The sequence below is a fragment of the Penicillium nucicola genome, assembly GCF_028828085.1.
Source record: "Penicillium nucicola strain IBT 29836 chromosome Unknown utg000002l, whole genome shotgun sequence".
Lineage (NCBI taxonomy): Eukaryota > Fungi > Ascomycota > Eurotiomycetes > Eurotiales > Aspergillaceae > Penicillium > Penicillium nucicola.
In genome coordinates, this window is record NW_026643126.1 from 1,823,469 (window position 1) to 1,848,135 (window position 24,667).

Here is a 24,667-nt window from a genome sequence, read left to right on the forward strand (position 1 = left end):
CCGAGCAACTGGGTCTGGTTCTGCATGCAGGGATAGTGCAGGGATGGCACAGGGAATCTTTTCCAAGCGCATCCTTTCAGCCTGCCACGTACTGTACAGTACTGTATGTCTGCTGCAGTGTGCTGGCCTGTCCTCCAGGGCTTTGACGAATGAGAATTAGTAATCATATTCTGGCCTCCTTTCAGTAAATGAATACATGAATACAGTATACGGGGTGCATGAAGCAATATCTCTCGGGCCGTTACTGTACTACAATAAACAGATCAGCTCGGGGTCACGCATGAGTCCCGTTTGGGCGCTAACGTTACTGGTTGGGTACACACACATCTGGGCGACCCCCGCCTAACTGTACTGTCGGGAGACTAACGCAATCGTATCATAATCGCAATCTCTAATGTAAGAGCTAGAGATGTATCCGATACAGTAGTCTTGTTCGTGCGCTCCCGAATTTACTGTAGTCACGTATTTATTGGGGACTTGCGCTGAGCTTTCGCGCCTCGTAGTTCATAGATTTGGGGGTCTCTGGATTGGATACGAGAGAGTGATCATCTGGAAAAACTACCAAGTTTAAGCTTTCTTCCTTCTATCTGCCTTGATCATGGCACGATATCTGAGTCACAATGGTCTCATCACGATCTTGCTCTCTTCTTGAACGCGGGCGTTCTCGATCCGGGTGGATTTGCTCGCTGGGAGAGACCCTATTGCATTAGCTGCCGATGTGAGAAACTACAGGTCAAGTTGTACTTGGGACAGCTATAAGGTGGTGATGTTCCAATTATAAGGACATATATCGAATGACTCAGTTATGTGGAATGTCCTCTTCGGAAGAAATTAGGACAAGCCGAATGGATAATCGCCAGTGTTCGATCTGATCGTCCAGCTTCTTCATATGGAGAAGAAGCTGGCCATGGCTGTCATTTTGTCTTTAAGGCTTGTGCAGAACAAAGTTTTCGGTACACTTTCTCGTTTAAATGGCCCTATCGAGGAGCAGGGTGCAGTCTAGGAATTCGACCCTGCTACAGAAACCCGGTCGTCGATCTGGCTATCAGACTACACACCAAGCTGTCAGTTGCACGTAGCTATCACTGCATGGCTGACTGGAAAAACACACTCTACCTCCACATGGAGGCCCTTTGATCGCCTGTGCAGATGATAACTGATATATGGGCTAGTGTATGGGCTATTGAATTGGCTTGGTCTTGCAGAGGTAAATTTGGCCCCTGAGATCGGGATCCCTCCAGTTCTTGCCCTGACATACAGATATCCAGCATTTCTAATCCATCACAGTGACGTAGGCTCCGAGTCTCTGGTAATAGAGCAATGTGACAGGTGTGCCAGTGGCAAACAATCGAAGCCAGAGCGTCGGTAACGCCAAGCCCAGCGCGTTCAGACCGGAAGGGGTCAGGGCTTACCCGTCCCGCGTGGAGCCTTTTTTTTTTTTTTTTTTTTTTCTGGTTGGGGTTGGGGTTGGGGTTGTTGTAAGCGTAGGGTTGGGCTTGAGGTGCGGTATGCTTAGGGTTGGGTTAGGCTTACTTGGGCTTGTGGTAGGCATGGGGTTGGCTTAAGCATAGGGTTGGTTTAAGGAGAGGGTTGGCTAAGCATAGGGTTGATTTGGGCTTAGACATGGGCTTAGGGTTTGGCTGTCGTGCTGGTGGTTGTGTTCTGTGGTTCTCCTGCTCGTATTTCCCTTGCATAACCTGTCCAGAGAGAGCCAGAGGTGAAGCTGGACCGTACGATATCGTCCCAGTCCCTCGGATCACTGCGGGGTCAAGGTTCCTTTGGGAAATCCTCCCGGGTTCCTTTCTCTCGGGATTTTGGAGTACTTAACTTCTTCTTCTTTCCTTCTCTCTCTTGTCTCATCAACATGTCACAGCCCAATCCCGATGAACGCATTCAAGTCGATGTAAGTCTGGTGGAACCCTAACTCCCCCCTCGTCTCCCATCCACATTCACCCTCCAACCTCCACCCTCCACCCTCGTATTCAAAAACACAACCAACCACCTTTCTCCCCCCAACCACAGACAAGCGATGACGACTCCCTCTTCGACACAAACTCCCTCCTGAGCTCCAACCTCTCCTTCGCCTCCTCAGTCCGTGACTACTGCTACGAAAATGGCCGTCGCTACCACGCCTACCGACCAGGCCAATACCCAATCCCCAACGACGAAGAAGAACAAGACCGCCTAGCCCTCATGCACCACCTCTTCCGCCTCCTGACCGGCGGCGATCTCCACCGCGCCCCAATCACCGGTCCCGCCAACACCATCACGCCGCAGCGCGTCCTGGACGTCGGCACCGGCACGGGCGAATGGGCCATCGAAATGGCCGAGACCTACCCCAACACCGAAATCATCGGCACCGACCTCTCGCCCATTCAGCCGAACTGGGCGCCGCCCAACGTGCGCTTCTTCATTGACGACGCGGAGAGCGAGTGGGCCTTTGGGCCGACGGAGAAATTCGATTACGTGCATGCGCGCAGCATGTGCGGCGGCATTGCGGACTGGCCGCGGTTTCTGAAGCAGGGGTTTGCGTCGTTGAAGCCCGGGGGCTGGTTTGAGGTGCAGGAGTTTGATTGCTGTGTGCGGTCGGATGATGGGACGCATGAGCAGGCCGAGAGTTTCAAGTATTGGATGTCGTTGCTGGTGCAGGGGAGTCTGAAGCATGGGCGGTCGGTGAGTGTGGCCAAGTCGTTTGGGCCGTGGATGGTGGAGGCCGGGTTTGAAAATGTGACGGATGATATTTACAAGGTGGGTGGGACAGAGAGAGAGAGAGAGAGATCGGGGACTGCCCTGGAAGGCAGTGTTGCTGACTGCTTGTATAGTGTCCGGTTGGCGGATGGGCCAAGAATCGCCGGCTAAAGGAGATTGGTCGCGTGGGCAGAGTGACGGTCTTGGAGGGTCTGGAGCCTTACTCGCTGGCGCTGTTTACGCGCTATATGGGATTTACATACCAGGAAGCGCAGGAGCTCATGGAAAAGGTGCGAGCTGAGATTTTGAACCCCGCGTATCATCTCTATATACACTTCCACTACGTGTATGGGCAACGGCCTCTGGAGAATGACCATGGGACCGATACACCGTGAGTGTTCGACTTGACTGTCAGGAAAATACCGACTACGATACCCACATCTTCGACCTGCATCTCTTCACGATGGATGATGCCGTGAATGATTATTGTATGGGTGTTTCTATATGTAAGATTTGTGTTTCGAATCTGTCGAACAGGATCGTGATGCGTGAGACATGAGACATGAGACATGAGCCATCCGAGGATGAGATGAGGCCTGGGGTGGTGGTGAATCGGTCTCGGACAGATCCAGTTCCACAGCTGGTCCCTGTATCGGCCAGCAACACAGAGATCTAACGGGGCTCCTGCTGAAGAGGCCGAAGAGGCCTGACCAAATATTATCTGGCCTGATCCCGTTTCAATCCGCACAGCAGACTTTCGAGGCGGACGCATGAGATCCCAAATCCCAGATCTGGGTCTCATGACACCAAGCTATGTCACTGGCCACTCCCGATCCCGAGAACGCGACAGATGCCAGAAACCGCTTCTTCGGGTGATGCGCTCGTCCGAACGACCTGTACAACCTGAGCAACGCTCTGTTCGTCGCAGGTCCCTATCGTCTCCAGGAGCGTCTCCAGGAGCTCCTGCTTTCCTTGTCCTTTCCACGAGTGGGGAATTTGATCCATGATAGTCGGGGTGGGAATGTGTTGGGAACCCCGATTGGCAAGGACAGGAGGATCGACGGCTATGGCAAGCGTCGGTGCTGGGTCTGGAAATGGTGGTACATCTGTATATGTGTTCGGATTGGCAGTGGCGGGATTCATGTTCGCCATGTTGCCAAAGGTGTTGATAGAAGAATAAGATGGTGTTTGATGCGGATATAATTGTTGAAACTGGCCTTGTTGACTGTACCCATCTCCCCATTGAGGTATTTCTCCGTTTTGTGGCGATGGTATGGGATAATTGACGCTCTGGTCGGGATAGTATGGAAGAGCTTTACCTGCGTCGGCCATCATATACTCCATTCCACCAGCTCCATACATTGGCGCATGTACACCGGCAAGCCCATCCTTTGTAGGTATCCCGCTCGGCGGCACACTCATCATTGGGAGTCCAGCCATATCGCCGGGAGAAAAGGAAGCTCCAAGGCGGCCTGCATAGTAGCCCGACATGATCGGATCATCTAGAGAATCTGCATAGCGCGTCAGTTCACACTGCACAATGGCATGCCAGCCACAGATAAACATAATATACTCACGTCCAAAGACCGCATCACCAGCGACAGCGGACCCATCAAAATCAGCAACCTGAGGGACAAACCCGGTTGCCAGAGGAAACCCAGCGCCAGACCCCGATCCAGAAACAGACGCTGAGCCTAACCCCGACCCATTGTCACTCCCCGTACTCTCAGGACTCATAACAGTCGCCGAGCTAGTCATAGTTGAAGCCGGCGACGACCCGCGCCAACTCCCCTCCCCACGATCATGCGCAAGTCCCAGTCCCAGTCCCTGTCCCTGTCCATGACCAGTCAGAAAGCCCTGCGCATCCCGCGAGCCATACGCAGCTCCATATGCTGTCACCGCAGCCTGAGATTGAGTCTGAGAATGATTCCCATATCCATGCGCAGCCCCAGTGCCAGACCCTGGCCCAGGCGTGTACTGTCTCCGCTCATCCCGCTCCCGATCGCGATCGGAGCCGGGACTTAATCGACTGCCTAGACTGGGGCTCTGACTCGGCTCTCGCGGTTGATTGAGACGCCCGCGCAACTGTGCGACTTCCCGGCGGAGTCGGTCGATTATCTCGGCTTGACTGATGTGGGCGCGGTCTTCGGCGGTGGTGAGGTATGTGCATTCGGCTTCGATGCCGCGGGCGATGCAGGCGTTGCAGGGGATGGAGCGGTCGCACTGTTTGATTGGAGGTAAAGGGGTTAGATTGGCTTGCTTTGGCGTGTCTCTGGCGTGTCTTTGGAGGGGGAGAGTAATTTGGGCTTGGGGCTGGGGTTTAGGCTTGGGGGGGGAGGGGATTGGAGCGGCAATCGGGGATCGCAAGGAGACCAAATGGTCGGGGAGAAGAGGAAGACGAGAGAACAGAGAAAGGAGAGGTCATACCTTCACTTTGCGCTCACGGCATTTTAGACAGGATTGCTGGGGACGGAGTTTGGTCTTTGTGTCGGGCATTGTTGAGGTGAAGATCGAGAAACCGTTGACGGACGCGGGTCACATCCTAAGCTTTACAATGCAGGAATGCAAAGACTGCAAGACTGCAAGACTGCAAGATGGCTAAACGGGGGGCAAAGTTAAGCCTTAATTTTTGGCTTTTGGTCGGATTACTGCCCTTCTCGAGATCGGAGGCCGCTCTCCACTTGCAGATCCTGGATTGTGTCGATCCGCCCTGGACGTACTTGCGCATTGCGCTTATGCACTGAACCTCCTCATATACCACCGTCACACTGCTAACGCTCTCGTAGCAATGGAACGCTGGGGCGGGGAAACGCTGAGATGCAGGAACTATCCTACACCTGCATCTACATATAAACCTCCAGGCCATTTCTCCAGCTCTGCATTCTCCAGCAAAGACAACAGACTCCATCTCACCAGCAAATCACCTATTCAACTCAGTTCAAAATGAAAACCATGTCTCCCTGGTCGATACCCAGTATAACAAACCTCTTAATGCTTCCCCTACTCCCCCTACTCCCAGCCCAAGCCTCAACAGAGACACCAACTATCCTCCCAACTCCACCAATGGGCTTCAACAACTGGGCACGCTTCATGTGTGATCTCAATGAAACACTATTTACAGAAACAGCCCAGTCAATGCTCAGCCGCGGTCTCCAGCGCGCAGGCTACAACCGCCTCAACCTAGATGACTGCTGGATGCGCCATGACCGTGCTTCCGACGGCTCCCTGCAGTGGAACACCACCTTGTTCCCGCACGGCATTCCCTGGCTGGCCGAATATGCCACCAAGCATGGCTTCCACCTGGGCATCTATGAAGATGCCGGGAATCTCACTTGTGGTGGGTATCCGGGGTCGTATGGACATGAACAGCAGGATGCGGAGACATTCGCCAGCTGGGGAATTGACTATCTCAAGCTGGATGGGTGTAACGTCTGGGCGGAGGGTGGTCGGTCGCTTCGTGAGGAGTACCGCGTGCGCTATGGACAGTGGCATGATATCCTTACAGCAATGGAGAACCCGCTGATCTTTTCCGAGTCTGCGCCGGCTTATTTCGCTGATAATGCCTCGGACTGGGCTGTTGTCATGGACTGGGTGCCGAGGTATGGGGAGTTGGCGAGGCATTCGACTGATGTGTTGGTGTATGTTGGCGAGGGGAGTGCTTGGGATAGTATTATGAATAATTACGACTATAATACTCTGCTGGTGCGCTACCAGGCTCCGGGGTATTATAATGATCCTGATTTCTTGATACCCGATCATCCTGGTTTGACGCAGGTTGAGAAGGAGTCGCATTTTGCGCTGTGGACTTCGTTTTCGGCGCCGCTTATTATCAGTGCCTATATTCCTGCTCTATCGGATGATGATATTGCATATCTTAGCAATGCTGCTCTTATAGAGGTGGATCAGGACCCACTGGCCGAGCAGGCTGCTTTGGTTAGTCGGGATGGGACGTTCGATGTGTTGACTCGCTCGTTGGCGAATGGAGATCGACTTCTCACTGTGCTGAACCGTGGCAGTACAACTGCAAAGACTAGTGTTTCTGTTGCTCGTCTGGGTCTTTCCTCAAAGTCACCCTGCGAGTATCGCGCTCACAATCTATGGACTGGTCAAATTTCGACTATTCGTGAGGCTGTTGATATTACGCTTGACTCCCATGCTACAGGTGTCTTCCGTATCACGCCTAGACATTGCACTGCTATTACACCTACGGGAATGGTGTTCCATACACCATCTGGTCTATGTATGACGGCGTCCTCTGCGAAGGTCACTTTTGAAAAGTGCCGTGCTTTGGACTCTCAGGTCTGGAGTGTTGATGCTAATGGTAGCAAGCTAACTCTGAGTCCGCTGTCGGATGGAACCGCTTGTCTTGCTTCTTCGAAGGATGGGAAAGGGGTTTCCCTCACCCAGTGTGATGGTGCTCGTGCAACTTGGTCGCACCATGTTACCGGTCATTTGAGCAATGAGCATGCCGGGGGTTGTCTGACTGGGGGCTCTGGAGGTGGAGCTATTGTGTCTTGTGTGATTGATAGTGCCGCTCAGATCTTTGGGTTGCCTAGTGGTGTGCAACTCGGTGGGAGTATCTGAGCATGTCTATACATTGTAAGCTTAGATGCTGCGTAAAGATGAATAGAGCTATATACAGTAGCTGGGAATACATAAACACGGTTGCACATGATATGATACGCATGGTCTCTACACATAATTGATTCAACCGAATGAAATGGCGCCGAAATTGCCCTCTATCCCTGCAAAGAAAAGCCAATTCCCTCCCCAGTGCCCATCTCCACCAGATTAGCCCTCATCCTCTCAGCCCTCTCCCCGACCCCAAAAGCAGCATCATCCCGATGAACCCAAGCCCCAACTCCATGCTGCAAGACAGCAGTCGCCCGAACCTTCTTCTTCTCCTCCGCATCCCCCTCTCCCTCCCCATCAGCCTTCAACCCAAGACTCCCATGAAGCGTCAATCTCGTCTCCACACCCCCCTCCTCCTTCCCCCGATAAACACCCCGGTGCAGAATATTACTATTGTAAAATACCGCATCGCCAGGCTGCAGCTCAACAACCAGCTGATCAGGCAAAGAAGCGGCATACGGATCCGCCTCCCGCTCCGTCTGTGTCCGCGCCCGCCCATGCGTACCGGGGACCACAATCAGCGATGCATCAGGACACAGCGCCAGATTATACTGGCAGTGACCCTGTCGCCCGTTCGGCGCCTTAGCGGCCAATTGAGCGATCTCCTCTTCAGCCGTTGCCTGCTCGGAGATATCATCTCTGTGCCAGCGGAGTTCGAAGTCCTTCGTCTCGGGCGCGACCAAGAGGTTAAATAATTCCATAACGAGCGGCTCGGCAGAGCTCGTCGGGGAACGGGAGCTATCCACGCCCATCAATTCCTCGGCTACGGCCAGGATCGAGGGTGAAAAGTAGCACTGGGCGAAACTGTCGCGGCCTGGCATTTCCGGGTGCAGGAGGTGCTGGACGCCCCAGATTCCGCCCTCGGAGGCTGGTGGGGGCGTTGTTGGCCAGGGGGGAATTGTTTGGGCACTGTGCGGAAGTGTGGCCAGCTTCCGGTTCTTGTTAGGGTGGTTGCTTTTGTGGCGATGTCGCGGTAGTGCGTGATTTCTTCTGCGGTGAGGAGATTGCGGACTACTACGAAGCCATCGCGGCGCAGGGCGTCGAGGTGAGGTGTTGCCATTATATAGGATGGGGGTGGAATGGGGGAGAAATTATCACAGTGTAGAAGTGTAGAAGTAAAAAGTAAAAAAGTATACCGGAGACAAAAGGAAATGAAGCAGAAGTAGAGTAAATATAGATAGGTAAGATCGGAGATATACTATGCGGGGTTGGATGCTACCGTGTCTATGGACTGTCAGGAACTCAATACTACCGTGGACCCAATACAACATCAACGGAGTTAGGGCTATTTGTTGATCATTGGGGGATGATTGTGCTGAACTAACACCTGCATAGGATCACTGAGGTCCACGGAGCCAGCTATTAGGTAGCTATTCGGTAGCTATTAGGTACCTATCAGGCAGTTATTTCGTGTTCGGCAACTGCAGCTTGTCACAATACAAATAGAACGAAACAGAAAACAATCGACTGCACAAATACTTCCGACGTCATGGGGATCACCGCGCCAAGAGCCAAGAGGCTGAGCATCAGGCGCTTCTTATTTTTCTTTCCTTCTACTATTCGCAGTTGAAGTCGACTTTGTTTACTATTTCTCTCACAAGGTCCCCTTGCAAAACCCCCTGGACAAACCCCCACTATGCCCCTCCTCCACGCGGGCTCCGCTCTACTGGTGCTGCTCCTAATCCTCCCGCAGGTGCATGCATTCGGAGCTGGCAGTATGTAGTGTCTGACTCGATATCCACGGAATCACCCTAACACGATCCAGATATCGCATCTATCTCTGCTGTCGAAGGCAAGAACTGGCGCCATGGCGACATCGAAGATATTCTCAAGACCATCGCGTTTATCCACGGCCACAAATGGACCTCAACCATGGTCAAGCGCGTATACTTCGGCAACTGGCTACGAGATTAGTGAGCTCAAGATATAATCCCAAAAATTCGCACTAGCTCACAGGTTCGACAGCTCACAGGCAATGGACGTCGGCACGCTCAAAAGTCTGCAGGCCGAGACTATCCGCATCCTGGTGTGGGTCCTTTCGTTCCTGAGCTTCGGATATGCAACAGGGGAATTCGAAGTGACGTCGGATCGGTTGGGTGTTTATCGTCCAGAGGAACATATCGAGTGAGTGGAAATCAATGCTCATTGCGAAATATATATATATATATATATATATATATAAGAAGGCTAACAACTCTTGTCACATAGCAACCCCAAGGACTATGCCGACAACGAAGATGCGCGCCAATATGACAAACGCCTGCGACCACCTGTTCGCAGCATCGAACTCGAAATAGACCCGAATACCGGAATGAAGAACTATATCGCAAACGAACGAGGCGACTGGGCCACCAGCGCGGCTTACATCAAGTTCAGCATGAGCCGCAGCATCCACTACGGCCGAACATACATCCATGGCGGGTCGAACAAAGGCAATGAGGATGATTTGTGTGAAGCACTGCGCTGTATGGGACAGGGACTGCACACGTTGGAGGATTTCGCTGCGCATACCAACTATGTCGAGCTGGCGCTGCGTGAGATGGGCATGCACAATGTGTTCCCGCATACTGGCACAGCGACGGAGTGTAATATCCATGGGAAGCGTGTTTTCCCGCTAGTCACGGGAACCTTTGGCATGGTTGATTTCTTCCACTCCGTGCTTGGAGAGGCTACCGATCATTTCACGCAGTCTGAGGTGAATGAGATGGATATTGCATTGGGGGATGCGGAGACGAATGCTCAGTCTAACAACTCGCTGAACGCCCTGACTGGATTACTCGGCAAGATCCCGGGAACCAAGGATCTGGTTTCCGAGGCTGAGAGTTTGAAGAAATCCTCTGCCGCGCAAGAGTTTGCTAACCGGAGCCGTAGTGCCGCCACGGGATATGCAGAGAATACCCGTGCTCCAGGCGGCAATCAGTCATCTGGGGGCTCTGGGCCCGGCGCTGGATTCGAGGGAATGCCAGACTTCAATCCGCAAGAAACAGTCGCTAAGATCTATCCCATCCTGGCATTCCGTGACAAGGTTGTCCGCAAGCTCAGCGCCATCATCGAAAAGGTTCCTGGGCTTGAAGCCCTCGTCGAGAAGATCTCCGAGACTCTCACTGTCGTGATCATGTCGCTTCTGGCCCCCTTTGTACGCCCTTTGATCAAAGCAGCTTCAAAGTCCCTGCAGACCGGATCGGCGGGTGTCATTGACGCCTCGGGCAAGCACCAGTACGAGCCTTGGACCGATCCCCACTGCACCGATCCCACCCACTCCCTGCTCTCAAAGGATCATTTCGCCAATGTGCTCAACGAGCCCGCTGGCCAGGTCGCTTCTGCCGTGGTGCAATACATCGCTCCTCGCATCCTCTATGCCTGGCAGCACATCGATGTGCCCGAGCACGAAGTCCTGGAAGATTGCATGCGTGTCTTCCACCACCCCGCCCTGCGTGATATGCACAATGAAGCCCAGCGGACCATGTTCGAGGCTGTCCAGACCTGGGCCCATTCTCGTCCGGACCGTGGCCATTCTCTTAATGAGATTCTCAGCTCAGAGGGTGTCAGGTCGGGTCGTAACACTGGCGGTGTCAGTCACACCCACAGCGGTGGTCATGGCGGATTCCCGACACTAGGAGGACAAAAGCCAAACAAGCACGGACAAGGCAATAGCCATGCCCAGAGCCATGGTCAATCATCGGGTGGCTTCTCATCTTTCTTCCAACAGCAATCCTCTTCCAATCACAATAACTCCTCCTCGTCCGGTCTCCCCTGGGACAAGCTCTCGTCGCTCCCAATCCCGGGAATTTCGAATTTGAACAAACTCGAAAGCAAACTCTCAAACTTCATTCCTGGCGGCCGGAGTCGTGACATGTGTGAAGACGACAGCCAGCAGTCGCGTGGTGGGTATGAACATGGATTAGCAGGCCACGTGGTTGGTGATTCGCGAGGGGGCAATGTCCAGCCAGAGCACAATTTGCAAGCTGGCTATGACCACGTCCAAAATGGTTCTTCTCAGTATGGGGAGCACGGCTCCGCTAGCCACGGCCATCACCATGAGCATAGTGAGCACCACGGTGGTCATCATGGCTCTCATTCTGGGCATGGCCATGGTCATGGTCATAGCCACGGCCATCACCACGAGCACAGGCATTGAGTGTTGTTGAGCAAGACGAGGTTGATTTGAGTTTTGGGTGGTTTGCGCAATGGTTGCAGACAAAAGAGAAACAACTCAAGCGAAGATGAGATGAGAAAAGCATCTAATGTGAATGGCGAGTTTGATATCATTGAGAGGCCTGATTGCTTGCTTGCTACCAGATGTTGACGCCTAGTAACTCTCATTTCACTGTTTGCTTTGTTGAGTGCCTTTGCTGGAACCATTATTCTTGCTGTTACTCAATTCATGCACCTGTTGATGTTTGTTTTGAATTGCGAAGATTGCCAATTGTTCTTTTCTTGTCTATTGTATTCGTGGAAGATATCAAAATAGATGAATGATGAATGTGATGAATTATTTTCAATTACAGTCGGTCCGCTACAGACATAGCATTGAGGCGAGAAAAAACATGCCTAGATTTCCTCTGGTACCGACTATAGGCACTTTAGACGTATCCATGGGATCATTTGATAGATCCTCACTCTTCTTCACTCTTCTCCTTTTTAGTCGATTCATAAACATATCGCCCACGTCTATGATTGATTTACACCACTTAGTTGTCTGGTGTTTTGCAACCGAAACTAAATCATTGAGACTTCTGGTGGATTGGACGCCTGAATTTGAATTGCAGGAGCCAATCGTGACTGTCTAGAAACATTGATCTTAATTTAGAACAAGCGAGATTTCATTAGGCCCTGCTTGGTATAATTCTCAGTATATGGTGATGTTCTAGGTATCTGTCGCCGGGCAAGGCGTCCGGTAGAGGCGTCCAGCTTTGTCTCAACGGAACCCTACAACTGATCATTATGTGGTCATCTGGACTTCGAGAGACGAAATATTCCTTATTCTGTCTACTCAATGAAAAACACAGCCTTGTCATTACGTACATGATCTCGTGTTCCTCTCTGGCAGCTGAACTTCTTGAAACTACGAGTGAAACTATACGGGGAGTCAAGATATAAAAGGACCAACGCCCCCAGCAGTATACTCTGAATAAACAGTTCAATCAGACACTCAACCTCCAAAGAACAACAACAAATCTGAGACAAAGAAGGGTATAAAAGCCGACAAAATGAAGTTCCAATCAATCTCTACCCTCGCCCTGGCTGTCGCCTCAACCACATCGGCCGCACCGCACCAAGCCCGCGCTTTGAAGCCCCTTGAACTCGCAAATATCAGCGCAAGCATCCCATTCACAACAATGCCCACAACTACCATCTTTGGTTTCTCTCTGAAGGACCCGAATACCAATATTGAAACCAAATGTTCTTCTTACTGGTAGGTTCTACATTATCTTCCTATCTCTTCTAATGCAGCCCAGATATATCAAGAGATGAAATATAGATAGCTAACTCGGATACAGGTCAGTCGGCCAGGCTGGAAGCAAGTCTTACAACTGCACCAACAATGCATACCAGCTCAAGCTTTCTAGTGGAATCTACAACATTGAGGAATTTGACTTTGGTGTTGCTCGGGCGGATGGCTCTCTAAGTGGACGTTCAACTCTCAAAGGTGAATCGTGGAAGTGTACGAAGGGGTCTGAAGAGCCTCTGGAGAGTTGTTACTGGGATGGGGTCTTTCAACTTGATGTTGCTAAGTAGAGTTGATTTGGATGAATCTTTTGGTATGAGAACTTGGCATTTTGATTGTTCTTTTGTAGGGTATAGGTTGCCCTTTCTTCTGGGCAAATTGTATGTGTTTACAGCTTGGCTGAAATAATTATTGTAGTGGGGGAATTGCTTACTGCATGAAGTAGCGGTCTATGGATGATTCAGCACTCATGATGTATTTAAGACCTCTCTACTCTACGTAGAACAAGACAGACACATTCTTCTCTTCAGACCATCCCTATGTGCTCTCCTTTCCTATAGCCCTACCTCTTGTTGGGTTTGCCTATGCTCCTACTGCTATTGTCGACCCGTCTGCTTTGACCAGACTGCCATCGCGCTATCCCATTTCATTATTTAATTTATATTTTGCTTCAAAATCATGGCCTATACAAAAAAGAGTGTGGATTGCTTGAAAGTATACACTGCAGAATATACGACGGTGGCAATATTTCCCATACTTGAAATCCAAAGTAAGCTTTGAAAGATTCCAGCTTTGAACCCTTTTCCGCTGAAAGAACGCAACATTTAGAAAGAAACAGAGCTTCCCGAGCTTACTCCACCAGAAGCAGTGAGTCTGGCTGCATAGCTAGCATCGGAATCATGGCTAGCAGACACATTGACACCCATAGTAACCCAAGCGAGAATACCATCCTCAATAGAGTCCCCAAGCATGGCATACTCAAAGAAGGGATCAGAGTTAGAGTCTTCGGTCTCAACCTGAACAACATGGTCATCACCATTCTCGGTAATAACCACAGTGCTAGTGTTATACGGGTAGGTAGCCTCGACCTTTGTAATAAGGTCCTGATCGAAAAACAGCTGACCAATGTGTGAAATATGGCCACCAGTCAGAGTGTTGTTTGGCAGGATGTGCGCATTGGTGTGGGCAATAACGTGGATGTGAGTGGCCCGGCCAGAGTAGTGGCCCGGGAACAGAGACTTGAACTGGGCAACGCCGTCAGAGTCAGTCTTCTGGATACCACGAAGGAAAGTCTTGTCCAGGTTTGTAGCATCGTTTCCATTGCCGTTCATGTCGCTCTGGACTCCAGAGTAGACACCGGTGGCGTTGCAGTTCCACACGTCCCAGTACAGATTCTGGATCGGCTCGCAGGTGTTGATGTCGATGAATTGTCCATCGATGATGACTGGGATACCGGCCTGGCCATCGCGGATATCGTTGCGGATCAATTCGCCCTTCACCCAGAATGGACCAACTTCTCCCTCGGGGGAGAGGATGCATGTGGGGTTGTTGGAGAAGAGGTCTGTCTCTGGGGTGTTTGAGGTGACCTTCAGAGTGGAGTGGTGAGAGGTGTTCACAACTTTGTCTGTATCACGAGGGAAGAGAGCTCGCTTCTTGTTGGTCTCGAGGAGAGCGGCACGGCGAGCTTCGGCACGAGAATCCACACCGCGACGCTCGAGGTGGTCTGCACACTGATCGAGACTACGGCGGGCGTTTTGCAAGAAGTCCCTTTTAGTCACCTTGGTATAAGAGCTGTGCTCATGGACACCAGGATGAGCTGTAGCAATACCAGTCAGGGCAAGGAGTACAGCCTTGGAGAAGTGCATTTTCTCGGTGGAGGTTTAGGAATTTAGTTATATAAGAAGAGACGATGCTGTGACTTGATGTTTCAGACGGATATTGAGGAATCGAGGGTGAATTGAGGGTTTTTATAACCTGATTTTGCTTCATGATTCATACTTGGGCGTCTCTCTGGCTAATATCAACGACTTCTGAGTCGTCATTGTTGTCGTCAGCCAGATAGTGATCTAGGGGCTGTAGTGGATGAAATATGCCTTCTTGGCAAGCATTGGCCTAGTAAATTTACATATTATTAGTTGTATGGTGACGACGCTGGAGATTCTGCAGCAAAGCGGGCTGACGAACGAAACCATGGTTATTGGACCTCAAAGACAAGCACCGGGGAGGTGGGCCTATAGGAGCAATGAGAGCCTGGTGCCTGCCTTTGTGGCTTTTGCGATCTACAGCCAAGGCTTCCAGTGTGGGCAAGTATGGTACTTTGAGATATTTACTGCGGAGGAGCGGTGGGAAGGATAGAAACTAGGTCAGGAAGGTTTCAAGCTTTGTTTTCTGATACATGTTGAGAGTTGATGTACTTGCAGGATATGGGCTATCCAGATATGGCTGGTTCAAGAGCCTTCATATTATACAATCAACTTTCTTATTTCACTGTTGGTGAGAAAGTCCCAGGATTGCTCCATAAAACTGAAAATGTTCGGCAATCGAACGCGGAAGACTTGTATAGATGGCATCAATATGGCATAAGTGATCGGTAAATCACCGTCGCCAAGATAGAAACCCAGACGTTACATCTACGTGGATACTGGAAATTTGCCAGGATTCAACCCGATAATCCATATATCATGGATAGCACGGAGGTATATAGGCTGTACAGATTCTTAAAGATAGTGGGCAATTTAGCCATATAGAATCACAGCCACCGACACGTATTCATGACATATACTCACTCTAGAATTGTACATCTGACTACCTTCTCTAAACCCATTTCCCAAAATCGATTGAATATCCCAGAAGCATTGGAATAAGGCATAAAATGTCGGGCCTCTCCCCCCGCTGACTCATCCCCTAATTCTTGGCGCAACGCAAGCAAAAAAGGCCTTGGCGTTCCACCGGCGACGAGCTCAGTGGTGGAGAGAAAGTGGCACTTTCAATCCAGCCTTGTAATAGGCTCGTCACCGTTGAAAATCGTTGATGATTCAGCGGCGATGAGAAGCGTCGTACCCCGACCTCCAGTAACAATCCCCCATTTGTCTCCCTATTGGGATTTCCAGTGCCTCACCTGAGACAGGCTCACTATCAAGCCTAATCGTTTTTATGGATGACACTACTGGCCCGCGCGGGAAAGGGCGGAGTGCCTGCGATCTATGTCGACATCGAAAGGTATGGCCACGCACGCACTCTACATGCCACCCCCCTAACGATGATACTTGACCAGATCAAATGTGATAGGAGCGAGCCAGCATGCGAGAATTGTCATCTTGCAGGACTTCCATGTACATTTTCTCCACCGGCAACTCAGCTCCGGAAGAGCACTCGGCAGTAAGGCGGCCCTTAGACTGTCCCTGAGACGGGCACTAACGAACACACAGAGAGCTTGCTGACACCAAAGCGCGTGTCCGGGAACTGGAGGCGAAACTCGTTGCGTTTAAAGAGCATACTAAACATAGCCACAGTGGGCTGCTCCCTCCTAGCAGAGGGGCTTCTCCGGTTCCGCTCAGTCCCCTTTCCCAGGCTTCTTCATACACCTCTTCGGCTGTGACGTATTTGCCTGACACACGCGATTTTGATACTGCGTTGGCAGCATTTCAATGGCATGTCTCATACTGTGGGCTTGGAAGTCCTCTTTCGACCCAAAGAGCTGCATTTTATTCGCTCATTGAACAGCAGACGGGGTGTACATTCAATGTGGACGTCTTTGCACATGAAGTCACCCAGTCATTTCAAGCAAAGCATTTAAAATCGTCAAGAAAGTCCATTGGGTTGAAGTGGCCTCCTTCTGCTCTAGTCCAGCGTTGTCTGGAGTATTTTGATAAGAATGGGCTTTATTCAATATTTCCCATTGTCGATGTCGAGGCTATGCAAATCCTCCTCAACGCGAATACTTTAGAACAGCCATCAAGCATGACTCGTGCTTCTAACCGTGCTTGTCTCATTGCTTTTGCTGCAATGATCACTCAAATCCACCGTCATGAGAATGCCTTTGCTGGCTGTGATCCCGACGCTTACCTGCAAGCGGCACTAACACTTCTTCCTGAAATCATGTTGGAGCCCCCTGACCTGAGGACTCTAGAAGCTGTGACTATTATGGTAAGTACTTTTCACGGTGTTCGTTTCTTCTCACGCCTAAGCTGATTGTGTGCTACAGATGCTCTATATCACTCCTCTTGGCAGACCCCAAGCAGGAGAACTGCTCCTTGGCGTGGCCGTGCAGCTCATCTATAACCTCGGTGCAAACAAGATTCAAACGCCCCATGAGATACACCGGACAGACCAGCGCAGTCAACATATGCGAGCACTATTTTGGCATTGCTATGCTATCGATAAGGAATTTTCCATCCGAAAATCCCAACCACCTTTGATAAACGATGACGACTGTGACCTGGATCTGCCTACGACATATGCCAGGAAGACATCAGAACGCCACTTTTACATGAAGCCACTATCATCCAAGGAGCTTCTGTTTCCCTCGGACCTCCGATTTTCTTTGCTCAAGTCGAAGATCTTCCGGCTGCTGTATTCAGTGCATGGTTTAGCACTCCCCGAGGCAAGACGTCTTCAACACATTCGCGAATTAGATCAAGAATTGAGTGAAATGAAGCAAGGATATCCCGTCGACTGTCGGCCCGATGCATTTGCTACTGAGAGCGCACCGGAGTATCTCTTCCACGATCTCAGTATCCGCGGTGTGAATATCCATATGGAATATTATTATTGTCTAGGCAAGATCCACGGCGCAAGCAGTTCTTCTAGGATCGCTGCCCCGCAAAGCTGGTCACCCCTTCCATCAAGTGCCGAGTTATGCTTTGAAGCGGCGCGATCCTCCTTGATCTACATATGGCGGGTCCGCCAATTCGTGAACCATCATACCTTCTGGTAAGCTTCATCCTGGAATCAGGCTAGCCAAACCCACATACTAATCTATTCCTTATAGGATCCATGCCCAGTTTCTCCTTGCGGCTGTATTCTCCGTCTTCTGGTATCTCATCACATTCCCCACTTCCACGACATTTACAAGAGATTTGAAGACCCTAGAGGATATAGCAGGTCTTTTCGCTGAACTTAACAAACCCAATGATGACAGACAGGCTTTCCCGCCGTTTTACTTGGCACAGGCTTTTATTGAGAAGTTGGTCTCGCTGGCGAGGCATTCTTTGCCCAAGATTGCGGGTCAGTGATGGGGCAGCTGGGCTTCTTGGATCTCGTTATTCTCATAGAAAATGAATCTTATGAAATCGTCATGAATTGCATCTGTATATCTCGTTCTTCTTAGTACCGTAGCTCTTGGGTCCCGGGCTCGGTCTAGGCTTACACAAAAGGATCGGGTATGTAGCCATGGCTTTCCTGGGGTTGATAAGCTGAAACGGAGCGTACATGAGCAAGGAGGTAACAACAATATATAAATAAACGAAGTAACAAAGGTACAATTCTCAATCGAAATCAAGCCAATATTATAGGGCTGATGGCCAGGCGAACTAGGCCACGTTGCTCGGTTCCTTTGTGCCTGAACTCCGCCAACCCCTCTCCCCCCTTTCCCCAACTTCCCCATCTTCTCCTCTTTCTCTCTCTTCTCTTCCCTCTCCTTCTCTCCCTCGACTATCCTACTCTACCTCAGGCAATAGCTCAACTAACTAGTCAGGCCCGACCTACAACCCATTATGACCATGAACTGACTCGATACTCAATCCCTCTGACATCTCAGAGTCACTTCTTCATAGATTCTGCCACAACCTGACACAGTCTCTCGCACCATCTAGCAGTCACGGCATCAGAGTCAGCTAGCAGGAGACACCTTCCCAACGAACAACAGGACCACAATGATTTATGCCAGCTTGGCAAAAACATCTAGAGTCTTCGGAATCTGAAGTATGACGCAGATGCCTAGGGAACGATCACTCACGGAATCCTATATCATGGGCGCTCATATCAATTACTCCCCAGGTTGAGTATGCCAGTAACGCTGCGTGGCTCCAATTCTCGTTATGGGTCGTGTTCTTCTATCCTCCTTCAACAGCCCGGCCGGGCTAGCTCAATCGGTAGAGCGTAAGACTCTTAATCTTAAGGCTGCGGGTTCGACCCCCGCGTTCGGCTATTCCTAAAACACCGTCCTCGAGTGAGCGTTTCTTTTTTTGCTTTTCTTTTTTATTCCTATGACTCGAGTTTATTTTCTCGAATGTAGGAAGTATTGCTTTTTTTCAAGGGCGATGCTAATCCAGGGTATGGCTGCGAAAAATTACGTTTCTGTGGGCTATTCTGCTTTAATTGGCCATGCATTGGCTTTTTTTTTATCATAATTGCCAGATATATAAATTCACAGTGGTGCTCAGTATGATAACTATAAATCAATGCATTCAAGCGGTCTAAAACTGCCAACTGGAGACTGGATTATAGAGCCAGGCTCCTAACAACTAATCATCATGTCATAACAATAAACCACACACAAAGCTACCCAAAACTCCTTCCTACCCAGATCAAAAATGCATCGCTCAAAATCAGACATCCAGCCTAGTGTCATAGTTTAGTCCCCTCACGCCCACTATCACTAGGCCTCCTAGGTCGAATAGGGCCCAACGGCTGAGCGGTAATACTGCTGGATCCAGCCGTCGACGACGAAGCCATCGGTGATCGAGGAGTTTCACCACCCGTATTTGCCCGGACAGCCCCCGTACGTGTCCCATGGAGTCGGGGATTCATTAGCCACTGGACTTGCATCCGGACACTGTTGACTGCGGCATTCGTGTGGGCCATGTCTTCCTTCATGCGTATACACTCGTTCATCAGAGCCATGCTAGCGCGCGCATCGAGGTCTGTGAGGTTGTGCTTGATTTGCTCTACCTCCTCGCGTAGAGATTCATGCAGGGAGAGTAGATAGGTTGTGGCATTCGATGAAAATACACTCGATGAAATATCCGTAGGATCATCTCTGTTTGTTTCGGCGTGTGCAGAGGTCTGCTCTCTTCCAGCAGTGGCGGATTGTCCGCTGGAAGCAGCACTGGCACCTATGCGTGCAGACTCGACCAGAGTGGATCTAATGTTGGCAAGGCCATCCTCGAAGATCTCGTTCCGCTGTTGAAGGTGTCGCATGCTTAACTCCAAGGAATTGAGTCGCGTATTTTGCACCTCGAAGTACGGGATCATCGTTATCAATGGACAGCTTTGTTCATGCATTCCGATGTCTGCGCGACGGACCTTGACAGGACATGCGTATTTTGCCGCCGCGCAGGGCACAATAACTTCGGGACATGCTTCCACATGTTCATTGAATGATTTCCGAGCGACAACCGTTTCACAGTCGACACAGCTAGTTTCCAAAACCGGACAAAGCTTCTTATCATGCTCCTATATCAATATCGCGAGTCAGCATCTATAGAGCGCCAAGACAACCTATGCAAGATGACGAACCTCATAGTCCTGCTCCATGACATCTTCTTCGCAGCGGGGACACTGGCGCAGTACATGTATGCATTTCCCATCTAGCCCAATATCCTTGTTCCTAATCAAACCATCGCATGAATCATCCGGACACGGAACCAGCCGATACCCACAATACTTCTCAACATGCGACTGGACATGACCCCGAGGCACGATCTCATGACAGCCCTCCGTTATTAAAGGACATCGCACCCGGATCTCGTCGCACATGTTGATCAGCAGGCGGGGTACACTGGTCGACACCTCGCGGGTGGGGGTTCGGCAAGAGGGACACGGGAACTCATCCGAATCGGCCGAGCGGAAGGTGTTGATGGCGGAACTGAGGCAACTCTGACAGAAGACATGATCGCACTGTAGACGGACAGGGTCAACAAAGGGACAGTGGCAGATTGGGCACATAAGGTGCGAGTCGTAGTCGGAAACGAAATCCAGGCCGCGAAGATCAATGAGCTCATCGCGATCGCAGCCGTCCTCCATAGCCAGGAATTCTTGTAGATTCATGATGCGCGGGTATCGACCTATCCAAGGTTTCTTGTGAATGTTGCAATGCGTATATTTGCTCTTTTTCTTCCCCTATGTTGCTGTTCAAGTAGGCGGAATCAGCGCGCGGGTTCATGCAGCAACGTGCAGATGATGGGGGCGGGTCTAGGTACCGAGGTAGACCAGCAAGCACTATGGATCCATGAGGATGCCACTAGATCAGGGAGCAGTTTGTATTAAGGCTTTGCGAGAAAATGCAAATGCCTTAACATGTTCAAGTCCAAGGAGGTGGACTGCGGGGAGGAGAGGCGAAGGGCGGAAGGGCGGTTGATCCGCACTTGGTCATCTTGTTGCCTTTGGCATCTCCGCCTCATCCCCAACTCAACCTGCCAACATCCCAACTCTGAACCCTTTTATGATTTGGCTGATCGGAGGTTTTACTCCGTACTGATCGTCCACACGTCTTTCGATCGATCATATATCATACACACCGCTAGCCTCCTCATACCGACATCATGACGAGTCCTTCGCAGCTATTCCTGCTCGCCGATCACATCAAATTATCACTTCTAGAGCGCCAACGAGCCATTTCACTTGACCTAGAACCCAATTCTCAAGATGGCGAGATCTCGCGATCCCTCGAGTCTCTGCGCGAAGGAATCGAAGCCGTGGAAGCCGAGCACACCCGTCTAGCGAACTCGAACGACAGCGCAGGCGCCGCCGCCCTGAACGACCAACTCTGCCCCCTCCAGGCCCAATATCAAGAGCTATCAATCCAGTTCCATGGCGCAGATGGCGAACCATCAGAGAACAACATGATGCAGGCATCGAACGCCGCAACGCCCCCTCTCAAGCAGCCGGTCCCCCAACACCCTCCTTCTAAATCCGTCCGATTCATGGACAACTCCGCCGCGGCAGCTGCCGTGCAAGACGAAATCGACGAAGAAGAAAACCGTGACCGTCAGAATCTCTTCCGCCCATATCGCGATGAGCCTTCACCGCCCCGTCCGGACCAATCCAATATGGACAACCAGCAAGTTTATGATCATCACCAGCAAACCATGCGCGACCAGGATGAGCAGCTTGATCGTCTTGGCGAATCTATTGGTCGGCAGCATCAGCTGAGTATTCAGATTGGAGATGAACTGGATGGCCACGTTGCGCTACTGGATGGGATGGACGGAGACGTTGAGCGTCATCAGACTCGGTTGGATGGGGCCAGACGGCGGATAGACAAGATTCGGCGCAAGGCTGGTGATAATTGGAGCTTGATGACTATCATTGGGTTGATCATTATACTGGTTATTCTGATTGTGATTCTGAAATGATACCTACATCTACCTTGGAGATCCGAGCTTGTTTTCCGGGTTTCCGGTGTTTCTTCCTCTGGCGAGCGGGCGTTTCTTTAGCTATTCGCAATGAGTCGATTGATTTCGATGTCTTTTTCTTTCTTCTTTTCGTTTCTGGCGTTGAGGCAATGGAGTCATTGCTAGACTCTTTCGAGTTCTTGATCATACTACATTCGCGATTCTATCATTCATTATATCCTCTCACTCTCACACAATGACATTCAGACACGACTTGCTCAAATTATTATTGACGAATGCAATGCACGGATCAAATAAATAAATCGTTTTGTCAATAAGATAATAAGACAACTTGACTGGCGAAAAGCCATGGAATACATGGAATACAAAAAAAGGAGAATTCATAGCGCGAAGGGTACCAAAACATCTCCGGGCCGACTTATTGCTTTCCAGAGCTCTGCTTGTGGAGATAAGTTTTCGTCTTCTTCTGCAACTCATCGAAAGTCACATTCTCGCCGTCAAAATCGCCACGATCCGCTTTCACCTGCGCCGGTACATGTTAGCCCGGACTGTATCTACACTGTAGACTTCAAGGCTCTGGGTGTCTGCTTACATCTTCTTCACTGCTACTCGCAAGCTCGGCCTTCCACTTTCCCTTGCCATCCTTGGACTCCTTGAGACCTTCTTGCTTGTGCGATTCATAGTGTTCGGCGAGGTTCTCGCGGTCTATTGAGTTGTTAGCATGAGGGGTTGCTCCTTTTCAGGTGTTTTCGAATTGAGAACGGGATCCGACTGACGTCTATCATTCTCCTTCAAGCTGCGGACAGCTGAAGTGTGGAAAGTGGAGGTGATGGCGTAATTGGTGCGGAGGGCTTGGCGGGATGCGCGGATTGAGGTGAGGAAAGACATGGTGATGGTGGTGGTAGTAGTGGTGATAGTGGAGGTGATGGTGTTTGTGGAAGAAGAGATGTGAAGGAAGATAAATGGAAGTTGACAATAGAACGTGGATTCCTGGGGTTGGCCCAACCTTGGATGACAGCTTGAGCAGCATGACATCATTCTCTTTGCATGTGGGTCGAGCATGTTTATTAATCGCTGGATCCTGGCAGCTTGACCGTGTGGGTATGGTATGTCATATCTAGAGTGATGGAAAGAGAAATCGATGCAGAGATACTGTATGAGGCTTCACATCCTACGCAGTGGATACTAAACAGGTAGCGCATCTCAGCTAATGAATCCCTTATGGCCTGTAGAACTGCTGATATTGCCTCTATCCTCGACAATTAGCCTTGAATGAATGTCTAATACTGTGATATCAAGGCGAGCTACATGACTTAATTCATATTTTGCGAGTTCAAACCCCAATGAAGGTTAAGTTGCATACTGTAAGGCCAGGCCAAAGCGGATTGGTGCGCTTGCTTGGACATTACAGCATGATACCCCAGATAGCAAATGAGCGCAAAGATCAGAGCCACTTTAAGCTTATCTGGATTCTAATCTGCACGGGCAAAGGGAATTACAAGGGAGGAGCAAACAGAGCTAATCAAGTACCGAGAGAACAGTGTGCGCAGGCCAGCAGGTCAAATCTGGCCCAATATAGTCTATGTGAAGGACTATTCTCACAATATGCACCATATAGGAACTGTCTATTGGTATCATATTTTCCGACTATAACAAGGCAATAAAATTACAGAACATCAGAAATATAATCAAGGGTTTCAATTGAAATGTCAACACGCGACAAAGTGCGTCCGGATGGGTGGCCTTGTGGCCTTGTGGCCTGGGGCGCCAAGTCTCTGCCTCAACGCGGCAGACTTGGCGCTGTTCCTCTTTCTACTCTTCCCAGTCCAGTCGGAAGAGGGTTTCACTCACACAAAGTGTCTAGACCAGAATCATCGGCTCCGACTGCCACTGCTGCCAACTCTCTCATTACTCGGACAACTTGCCACAGAAGTCAGATCATAACCGTAAGGCATTGCGCCACCGCGTGCCGCGGGGGAACAGTGCACAGCCGAAAAGCTGTCGGGGTGCCCGGGTCCCGACTGCAAGCGTCCAGCAGTTTTCTCCCCAATACGACATAGAAATCCCCCCTAAGCCACTTCCGGCATTCTGATCCAGTGTCTCTCAAGGTCTGTTCAAGGATCAGAGCGTCTACGCCACGTGCCGCCTCCAAAGCGCCAAAGCGCCCCGATCCATGGCGCCCAGACAATGCTCGTGTCCTGATAGGGGTAGGCCAAGTAGGCCTCCAGAAGCGTCTCAGCCCGCGCGGGGACGCTGATAGAAGTGTAATTCCACCCAATCGCAGTGCAGTCCGGTTCAGAGAAAAACAGGGATTCGTCAGATGGCTGACAGGGCTTCGGCTGGCTCTGCGGTTTAACTGGCCTCTTTACGCGGACTAAGGTCGTATTTGGTATAAGCGGCCTAGAAGTAAATTAACAGGCTTTCCATTTTTTTCTCTCTCTCGTTCTGTCTCTCTTATAAACCCTGTCAAAAGCCACTGCTGAGTTTTTTCCTATCTGAGATGTTTATCTGAGATTCTGAGATAGGGCATATCTTCGATCTTACGAGTTCGAACCCCCGGCTCTGTCCAGGTTCTTATTTCAAAGATTCCTTTCTTTTTTTC

General features: G+C 50.5%; 11 protein-coding genes across 11 annotated transcripts; 6 read left to right on the forward strand and 5 right to left on the reverse strand.

The window, feature by feature from the left end:
• Positions 1-1,864: 1,864 nt before the first annotated feature.
• On the forward strand, positions 1,865-3,083 carry N7511_002448 (class I SAM-dependent methyltransferase; the record flags this gene model as incomplete). The annotated part of the gene is made up of 3 exons (XM_057124873.1): positions 1,865-1,903; positions 2,023-2,748; positions 2,823-3,083. 3 exons carry the CDS (start codon positions 1,865-1,867, stop codon positions 3,081-3,083), a joined length of 1,026 nt encoding a protein of 341 aa, XP_056987032.1.
• A 421-nt stretch (positions 3,084-3,504) lies between these two features.
• N7511_002449 (Zn(II)2Cys6 transcription factor domain-containing protein) lies at positions 3,505-5,184 on the reverse strand (the record flags this gene model as incomplete). The annotated part of the gene is made up of 3 exons (XM_057124874.1): positions 3,505-4,199; positions 4,266-4,911; positions 5,116-5,184. 3 exons carry the CDS (start codon positions 5,182-5,184, stop codon positions 3,505-3,507), a joined length of 1,410 nt encoding a protein of 469 aa, XP_056987033.1.
• Positions 5,185-5,631: 447 nt separating this feature from the next.
• On the forward strand, positions 5,632-7,272 carry aglA (putative alpha-galactosidase; the record flags this gene model as incomplete). Its single annotated transcript, XM_057124875.1, has 1 exon — positions 5,632-7,272. One exon carries the CDS (start codon positions 5,632-5,634, stop codon positions 7,270-7,272), a length of 1,641 nt encoding a protein of 546 aa, XP_056987034.1.
• Positions 7,273-7,427: 155 nt separating this feature from the next.
• Positions 7,428-8,380, reverse strand: N7511_002451 (phytanoyl-CoA dioxygenase family protein; the record flags this gene model as incomplete). Its single annotated transcript, XM_057124876.1, has 2 exons — positions 7,428-8,180; positions 8,231-8,380. 2 exons carry the CDS (start codon positions 8,378-8,380, stop codon positions 7,428-7,430), a joined length of 903 nt encoding a protein of 300 aa, XP_056987035.1.
• A 576-nt stretch (positions 8,381-8,956) lies between these two features.
• N7511_002452 (Het-C domain-containing protein) lies at positions 8,957-11,458 on the forward strand (the record flags this gene model as incomplete). Its single annotated transcript, XM_057124877.1, has 4 exons — positions 8,957-9,035; positions 9,086-9,233; positions 9,286-9,444; positions 9,529-11,458. The coding sequence occupies 4 exons, from the start codon at positions 8,957-8,959 to the stop codon at positions 11,456-11,458; spliced, it is 2,316 nt and encodes a 771-aa protein (XP_056987036.1).
• A 1,072-nt stretch (positions 11,459-12,530) lies between these two features.
• N7511_002453 (uncharacterized protein) lies at positions 12,531-13,059 on the forward strand (the record flags this gene model as incomplete). The annotated part of the gene is made up of 2 exons (XM_057124878.1): positions 12,531-12,736; positions 12,822-13,059. 2 exons carry the CDS (start codon positions 12,531-12,533, stop codon positions 13,057-13,059), a joined length of 444 nt encoding a protein of 147 aa, XP_056987037.1.
• A 534-nt stretch (positions 13,060-13,593) lies between these two features.
• On the reverse strand, positions 13,594-14,634 carry N7511_002454 (intradiol ring-cleavage dioxygenase; the record flags this gene model as incomplete). The annotated part of the gene is made up of 1 exon (XM_057124879.1): positions 13,594-14,634. One exon carries the CDS (start codon positions 14,632-14,634, stop codon positions 13,594-13,596), a length of 1,041 nt encoding a protein of 346 aa, XP_056987038.1.
• Positions 14,635-16,198: 1,564 nt separating this feature from the next.
• Positions 16,199-18,003, forward strand: N7511_002455 (fungal specific transcription factor domain-containing protein; the record flags this gene model as incomplete). Its single annotated transcript, XM_057124880.1, has 3 exons — positions 16,199-16,915; positions 16,974-17,701; positions 17,760-18,003. Coding segments are annotated over 3 exons (1,689 nt in total), but the record flags the coding sequence as incomplete, so codon positions are not given.
• A 1,333-nt stretch (positions 18,004-19,336) lies between these two features.
• On the reverse strand, positions 19,337-20,758 carry N7511_002456 (uncharacterized protein; the record flags this gene model as incomplete). The annotated part of the gene is made up of 2 exons (XM_057124881.1): positions 19,337-20,164; positions 20,228-20,758. 2 exons carry the CDS (start codon positions 20,756-20,758, stop codon positions 19,337-19,339), a joined length of 1,359 nt encoding a protein of 452 aa, XP_056987040.1.
• Positions 20,759-21,252: 494 nt separating this feature from the next.
• Positions 21,253-22,065, forward strand: N7511_002457 (syntaxin family protein; the record flags this gene model as incomplete). Its single annotated transcript, XM_057124882.1, has 1 exon — positions 21,253-22,065. One exon carries the CDS (start codon positions 21,253-21,255, stop codon positions 22,063-22,065), a length of 813 nt encoding a protein of 270 aa, XP_056987041.1.
• Positions 22,066-22,483: 418 nt separating this feature from the next.
• N7511_002458 (uncharacterized protein) lies at positions 22,484-22,953 on the reverse strand (the record flags this gene model as incomplete). Its single annotated transcript, XM_057124883.1, has 3 exons — positions 22,484-22,588; positions 22,658-22,770; positions 22,842-22,953. The coding sequence occupies 3 exons, from the start codon at positions 22,951-22,953 to the stop codon at positions 22,484-22,486; spliced, it is 330 nt and encodes a 109-aa protein (XP_056987042.1).
• Between the last annotated feature and the right edge of the window lie 1,714 nt (positions 22,954-24,667).